We start from the raw sequence: 8,796 nt of genomic DNA, 5'->3' as shown, positions 1-8,796 counted from the left end.
TTACAGAAAGCTTGCATTTTATCTTTATAGGTATTTTATCTTTAAAGGTATATACTATTTAGAACTAATACATTAGTTAAATAGTAATCCAAATAATAGAAATAGTTAGCGCTAGTTACAGAAACCTTGCTCGCCCATATGGTTCATTCCAGAGGTTAGTGTAAATGAACCAAATACACACACATACAGGAACCTTCCTTTTCAGAAATCAGTCATGGTACGTTGTTCGATGATTAAAGAAGTGTCTAAGGCATAAAGGGTGTCCATTTTAAGAATATACCCTTTTGCAGTTATACGTTTCTATTTAAAACATTTTATTGTCCATTTATTTAATAAGAAGAAGAAGCACTTGACAGGTTGAAATTGGTTTTCAATTACGTTTTAGCTGTCATTCCTAGTGATCAATATCAAAATAAATCACTAAATTATAGTGAATGAGACAATATCTTGACAGGAAAATGTCAACAGATGCATCAGCGGAAGCGCGCGAGCGTTCGAATATCTTTGATAATGTTCTTGCTATCTACGTTGCAGACGATAGCTAATCGGATGAATTTGATATTTGGTTATTTTAAGAAACCACTTGCGTGTTTCAATTATTCTATATATGGAATATTGGAATATTTTAAGATTTAAAATTGTTTATTAATATGACATAAAACAGAAGCGCTCTGTAATCGCTGTTACTTAAGTAACTTAAACTGTGATAAATTTCTGATATGAGTATAAATATCATAAGCATTATCCAACTTAATTTAATGAAGCGAGTTTGCCTATAAATAAAATGGTTTCGGTCGATTTCTTAATATCTGTTTCTACGTCTAAAAAGGTTTTGTGTGCAAATAGTTCCTATTTCATTTTCAAAAAATAATATCAGCAAGTCCTTCATTTTACTTTACATTTCGAATGTCCTACTAGGTTACTTTGTCGGAAGAAGCCAAGCTGAGTGCTGGGCTTTTCTCTACATTTTGCATGTTCTGCACTATTATACTGAAGATGGCCGAAATGGTATCGATTCGCTCTTCTTACCATTCGCACAAAAAGAGATTCGCCCCAATTTAGTGACGATTTTCACTCCTGGTAATTAAAGCGTTGCCTCATTATCCGGCCGACCATGTCCGCAGGTCCTTGCATTTAATCTATATTCGAATCGTTGCAACGCTATTCTGCCAACAGACCATATCAGCAAGTCCATAGATTTACTCATTATTTAGACTGTCCTGCTAGACTTTCAGCAAAGCATTTCATAATGATTAAAGAATGACTAAAAATTGTAATGATTTAGTCCTTAAGTCATTGTTCAATGTTTACGTCTAACATACTGATAAAAACCAGGCAATATATTCCTTGTACTCGTATATTGTCTGCCAAAAACCTGCTTATACTCGGCCAGCAGAACAGATATAAGATCTGCTTATATATTAGGCGGGTAGGATAATCTAGCAACATTCTAACAAACCAAGGACCTTTTGACAAAATTAGTTATTCCTAATGCAGACAATATGAGCTATATAGACATAGAAGGCAATGGGTCAAATATCAAAGTCGAAACAAAGTTGAAATAACACATAAAGCTTTATTACAATACTACAACTTTCTAGTGCAATAGTGTAGTGTAGTTATATAAATAATACAACAGTACAACATATGAACTAAAATACTGTGCAAACTATTAACTGTATTGTATATAAAAACAAATACCCCGTTAAATGACTTCCTTGCTTGGAATGTTAGATAGGTCTTTTTCGAATTCAACAGTTTATTGACCCATACTGTATCAATCAACACCTGTCAAAACCTCACCAGGGGTTTGGTAAATAATAAGGGTTTAGTATAAAGCATAATTGAGCCGTGTCATGACAAAACCAACATAATGGGTTTGCGACCAGCATGGATCCAGACCAGCCTGCGCATCCGCGCAGTCTGATCAGGATCCATGCTGTTCGCTATCAGATTCTCTACTTGTTATAGGTTTGTAAGCGAACAGCATGGATCCTGATCAGATGCGCAGGCTGGTCTGGATCCATGCTGGTCGCAAACCATTATGTTGGTTTTGTCATGGCGCGGCTCAATTGTTGTCGGCAAAATTAAAACAATAGTTATATAATAACCAAATTTTAAGGAAAGCCATTTTAAGTATTGTTTTCTATTATGTAAAGTCTTGAGGAAACCCATTTTCAGTACTGTTTTCTATTAAAACACGCATATCAAAGGCGCATATTAAGCAATACATCCGTAATTAAAACTATGAATTATTTATAGTAACAAGAGCATCATTTATATTTTGAATTACTATAAAGGTTTCTTAGAAAAATTTCATATCAAAATTAAACTAGTATATAATATTTGTTTTACAATTTAAGGCACATTATGCCTCGGGAACAAATTAATTATATTATTTTAGAAAGGGTTTGACGTGGGTATTATAACGATAATATAATGATTTTAGAGACGTTTGAGAAAGTAGTGGTAATTTTGAAATTATTCGTCATAAAAGTAGCAAAAAGTAAAGAAAAGGGAAAAAAACTAATTTGATATTCTTACAAAATACTCAGTCACTATTACTATACAGTATTGTTTTGCCAGAAAGCAACAAGTGAAAAAGTTGGTTCATATAATTGAACTTGTTGAAAAGTATAAAAGTACACCAAATATAAAAGAAAGCTTTTGAGAAAAAAAAACAATGCTGAGGCATAATGGGCTTCTATGAACGTTCTTACAGTTATTATTGTATAAAACATGTTTGTTAAACAAACCTCGAGTAAAGAGTTAAAAAGAAAATGACGATCAAAAATGAGAACTTCTCATAAATTAATCACGATTATATTTTTGAGACAGCTTACACGCGTATTGTCATGCAGAAATTTGCTGTGATCGTTTCTTATAATTCGAATGACAATGTTTTTTTATCCTTTGAATGGTAAGATTTTGTTAATTTCTGTATGATGAAATTTAGACATAGTTTGATACATTTTTATTACTTTTGTTACAGTTGAATTTATATTTGAAATGAAGTGAAGACGTCACCTGTCGGTCGGTCGAGTACTGAAGGGATAATAATTATGTTCAGTACAATTTAATACGTCCTACAATTGGTGGAGACAAAGTGGTAACTTAAGTAAGAGGTAGAAAGAAATTACTTCAAACGTTTACTGATTCCTTCAACCGTAAATGACTTATTTGGAAAAAAACACATACATATGAAAAGGTTTGTGAATCAGATTTGATTTATTTTCTGTATCTACATGCGATTTGTAGAATTAATCTTTATTATGAAATATTTATGAATAAAATTATGCATTTGCTCAAAACAAAACAAAATGACGGAAACAAATCAAAGTTTTTTGCCTCGAGATAAGCCAAAACTTTTCAAGAACATTAAACTTGAGAAAAAATGTACTAATAGTTTAAGAAATGTAAAAATATTTAAGATTGAAGTAATAATTTACATGTTACGTGCGTCACAATATTTCGATTGCGTTACATGCACTAGTTCAGTAAGGGCAATTTTTGATTATTTAAACCTCTTTTTTGGTAATTTGCGTGGAATGCAAGTGCTGTTTTCAATGTGTAAATTATTTTCTTTGTTCATTTCACAATAATTTACTTTAAAATATATTTTTTTAGTTTTCACGAAAATAAGCATGAATCTGGAGGCGTGCTGTTTGATTTGTTTGATCCAACTACCACAGGTATCGAACTAAAAGGCATCCCTGTTTGTGTGATACAATCCCACCCTCCTCCTCGATCTTTGCCTTTATAACTGCGACAAAGCTTCCCGTAAATTATGATTGTTGTATATCATTACGACCTTGTCAAATGTCTTGAAAATCATACACGGAAATCTTGACAACGTTTCCCTAAGATGTCATGATATTTTAAAGATAATGAATGCATCACGCGTTCATCCGGCAAAGGTTCCCTGAACTGTATTGCGTGCTCTCGTGTCATTTCGTGACGAGATCAATTAAAAAAAATTCTAACAAATAAAACATGGCTAATTTGCTGACAGAATAATTTTCAGACAGCATCGAATAAATTTTATATTAATATTTTATTACGATGAAAACAAAAAGTGAAAAGTGAAGAAAGAAATCGTAATATTCGCCGAAAATTTCTTTATAACCAACTTTGTTAAAAAAAATTGTATTGCAAGATAAGAAATGGCAATGTTTTTGTTTTCTTTTCGAACATGCAAACCAGTCCAAAACATATAAATAGATCGTTCTCACTTGCGTATAACAAATGGTTAGACAAGGTCGAGTGTGCTATTATATGTTGGGTGCTACACATGTATTTTTCATTTGTAACAGATTTTCCTATCAAAGACAAAGTAATATATGGCACAGTTATAATTATACATTCCATAATTTTTGTAATTTGATAAAAAATCAAAATGAAGGAAAAATAAAGACTATTGCTTTGTTGTTCATGATATTATGAAAATTATTGATAACTAATATAAATACGAAAACCATGTCATAGATAACAATCTGTATTGTAGACAGAGCTAAAATACGCATAACTGCTTTGATTATATTGTGTTTTTTGGGTCGGTGGTATTTATTTACAAAAATGAAATGTTTTGTTGTTGTTGTTAGTGTTGTTGTTGATGTTGTTTTGGCAAGTATAACATCAGTTGTGTATCGACAACAAAAATTAGACAAACACAAAACTGTTCATAACTTCCAAGAAAGAAAGATAGATTTACATGTACGTGGGACAATTCTTGACTGATTGACACCAGAAACAAATGGGTATGTATGTTTTACATGAGATGTTTTTAGATTATGAAATATAGTTTTGTTTACATTTTTAAACCTGTTATTTCATTTAAGATGAAAACTGTATAAAATTTTCATAAAACATGCTAGACACTCGACAATGTCATAATTATATAGAAAATATATAACATTGGGAGATTTGATTGGCTGTCTAAATTTTTTCGGGGGCGGGACCAATAAAGTCATTATGTCTTATTTAGGTCAATAACAGATGACATAAATACTTCATCAAATATCAATTAATAGTTTTAAACTAAAAATAAAGCTTTGCAGTAACAGTTTTATAAAAAAAATCGTATTAAACTATATATCAATATCATAAAAACAATAACAATAACCGTATGCAGTTAGGCTAGTTTTGTGTAATATATATCTGTGCAGAAGTTTGTAATGCTTTCCCACCAAAAATTCTAACATCGGTCAATATCGTATAAAATCGGTCATTTCCGGAACGTTATTTTTCACAATCTTTGGTATTTTTCAATAATTTTTAACCGTTTATAACCGAAATAAGTAGCGATAAAGGATGATTGATTGTAAATGAGATATTTTAATAATCTAATGCCCAAGATTTAATAAAAAAGTAACGTTCCGGAAATAACCGTAATGATACGATATTTGCCGATGTTATATTTTTTGGCAGATAAGCATTACAGTAAGACTACCTTAAAAATAACGCAATTATTTCTCAGAAAATACAATTTACTTTGTCAGATACAGCTGGAAAAGAAATACACTAACACAGACTGATTGACGTTGATGCTTAGTAAATAGCTAACAAGCTAAAATAATAGCTACCTTATATATAAAAAAAACGATGGAAATTTCGATTAAAGTAATCTTTTTAGAACAATTGTATTTAGTTCATGCGCTTACATCGCCTAAATACAATTCGAACAAAAAGCTTATCTTTAAACTATTGAGAAATAAAAGCTAAAATCATAACAATTTAATGTTTATAGTACACGTGTCATGTAATGAAAATGATAATGACTTAGTTTGAGTTCAGATGGGATGAAATTTAGACTAAATTTAAATTGAAACGGTCTAAATGTAACATATTCTAATTTAAATAAATCAATCTATGCATGAACAATGTTCTACATACCAAAGCTAAAACACTGCTAAAACAATTGTCAATAATCTACAGTCAAACCTGTAAGCTAAAGCCAACCATGGGAAAGACACATAATGGTCGTCAATACAAGCGGTCTTTATTTGGAGGGTACTTATTCCATTTTATGAATGAAAAGTTATCAAAAATGAACTTTTAGTTGCAGGGTTATCTTTATTCGGATGTGGTCTAAATACAGGTTTGACTGTACCATTAAATCAAAGAGTAATTTAAAACCCAACTAAAAAAAGCACCAAGATAATTTTAACATCGGTTTAGTTTACAAAATATTTCTATTTCTTCTATTTCACTGTAAATAATGGTATAATATGTACATGAAGGGTTTAAATATGGCACACTTTATCACAGATACCATAGTGAAGACGTCATGTACGAAAATAAACACGCAATCTATAAAAAAAAAACACTTATTCAGAACATCAAAGTCGTATTTGAAATAACCAGCATGACAACAGATTCAAAAATAGTGTTCTTTTTTTGTTCATATTGCATTATGAATATATTATTTCTAATTAAAATAAATTATCAAAGAAGTAAGTATGGACGTAATGTTTAACCATGACAAAAGTTACGTTTAATCTGATGTCACAAATCCACGTTGTTATTTATATGACCTTGAGGTATAGAATGTCTCCCGGCTCCATTATGGAGACAAGAGTGCGAGTTAGCCGACGCTGAATGAGATAAGTCCGTATACAGCGTGCTGGGAACCATATCTGCTTCGAATTCACTAATTCCGCGACACACTTTGCACGTGAGAAGGCGGCGGAAGGCCATTTTGTAATGTCTGTTGAAATTATAGTAAAGAAATGGATTCAACATCGAGTTGATATAACCTAACCACAATGCAACAGTCCATAATGTATATGGTACCTTGTATCCAATGAACGGATCAATGATATTAAGTCCGAAAAACGGGAACCAGCAAATGAAGAAACAACCCATGATAATACCGACAGTTTTTGCCGCCTTTGTCTCGTGTTTTAACTTGCCTTTTCTATGATGTTTATGTGCGCTCAGTTCTAAACTTCGAATTTGATGCGCCTGTTTCCGCGCTGTTCTGAATATATGGACATTGCATATTACTATAAAAACTGTAGGAATGTAGAAGGCTATCATAGAACAAACTGTCGCGAATTCTCTGTTAACAACAAACGCGCAATGGGTTGGATCGTCTTCCGGGAACGCGCATTGTACGTAGTCTTCTATGCCAATATGATTCCAGTTCATATGTATAGGCACAAACGAAATAAATATAGGCACAATCCAACAGAAAGAGAGCATCATTATTACTTTAGGACGGGTTAATCTTTCATGAATAAACGGTCTGCAAATGGCGAGGTATCTATCGATGGCTAGGCAAGACAAGTTGAATATTGACGTGGTTGTAAACATGACGTCAAAACTCGTTGTAATTAAACACCAATTCTTTCCAAGGTTCCAAGTCTTATTGTTAAACTGTTGATATATTCCAAATGGCATAACTAATATCGCCACCATGATGTCCGCTACGGCAAGGGAGACAACAAATGCGTTAGTTACAGTTTTCAAGCGTTTATGCGTCAGAACAGCAACTATCACCATTCCATTTCCAATCATAGTTAGACAGGGGAATATAAACAAAATTCCTGATATGATATATCGTCTTGCGGGATCGTATATAGGTGGTGGACCAGATTTACCTTCCATAATTTCAGAACAATTCAAATCACTCTTATTACCATGGCTACCAAATGACGTCACACTATTGTTGGCGTAACTATACACCACAGAAACATTGCCCGCGTCCGAAACGTTTGCGAAGTCTGATGCAAACTCCATTTTTTTATCAAATGTATTACTTCATACAAACAGCAGAATCATTTCCAATTTAGGTCCTCATAGTTCATTATATCACTGGAGTTAAAGCATCTTTACTGACTAAAAACTAGATTGTTATTCCTTTAAAAATGTTCTTACTAGGTAGTTGTGTCTTAAAATGTGATTTGAATCAACATATTAGGTCACATATTGCTTGTAGGAACATTTCCTTTTTGTCTTTCCTTGTTGCTGGAATGGACCACGTCTTTACAAACGTTTAACAAACACGGCAGTTTTCAGTTTTTCCCCGGCAGTTAATTGATAATTACAGGCTCACATATATAATGATGTTTTCACGGATGACTCAATGATCTTTGTACTGTTTTTCTGTCTTTCATCAATTTCTGTTAGAAGATTGCCCTGAAAATATAAAACAATGCATTTACATTATTATTAAACTTATGAAATCATACAAATTCTTCTAATCGCCAAATCACAAAACAAAGAAAATAAGATTATATTAAAACAGTTTTGAAGATAGAAAAGATAAAGGGTCATTAAAATAGGGAAAAACAGAATTCCTAAGGAAAGCCCAACACGGCAATATTGAAAATGTTGCAGGCCCTATTCATGGACGTAAACCTAAATCGTAATAAACACCTCACAAGGACATTACGAGCATAAAGATGAAAATCAAATTTTAAAAAGCATGCAGTCCTAGTCCTTACACCGAAAATATATTATAATATATCATGATCATCAATGAAAGACAATAAATTGAACGCATTCGTTTGTAAACATGTGTAAACGGTGCTAAGTTTAATAAGCGTGTCCTTTTTCCACAATTGCCATCGATGCATAAAAATGATGTTTAATTCAATGTATTGTTTTTTAATTGCAGCTCATAAGTTATTTTGATAATAATTTATAAAATTACTAAAGCATTTATTACAGACACGTTTAAATATAAAGACAATGTCTTTACCACAATGGTACACATGGCGGACAGGAAATTTACAAAAGTAGGTCCGGATGCGTGTTTTGCATTTTATTCGTTCCAGCCAAGGAAAGCCGGAA

At 32.2% G+C, this 8,796-nt stretch overlaps 1 protein-coding gene across 1 annotated transcript; it reads right to left on the bottom strand.

Moving 5' to 3' along the window:
• Positions 1 to 2,349: 2,349 nt before the first annotated feature.
• Positions 2,350 to 7,912, bottom strand: LOC132734949 (5-hydroxytryptamine receptor 4-like). Its single transcript, XM_060721840.1, has one exon. The coding sequence runs from the start codon at positions 7,738 to 7,740 to the stop codon at positions 6,505 to 6,507; it is 1,236 nt and encodes a 411-aa protein (XP_060577823.1). The 5' UTR covers positions 7,741 to 7,912; the 3' UTR covers positions 2,350 to 6,504.
• Positions 7,913 to 8,796: the final 884 nt, after the last annotated feature.

This window comes from Ruditapes philippinarum, unplaced genomic scaffold (genome assembly GCF_026571515.1).
Source record: "Ruditapes philippinarum isolate M1 unplaced genomic scaffold, ASM2657151v2 ctg7165_1_1_1_1, whole genome shotgun sequence".
NCBI lineage: Eukaryota > Metazoa > Mollusca > Bivalvia > Venerida > Veneridae > Ruditapes > Ruditapes philippinarum.
Note: the sequence above shows the minus strand (reverse complement) of the source record. Positions and strands in the feature narration are given on the sequence as shown.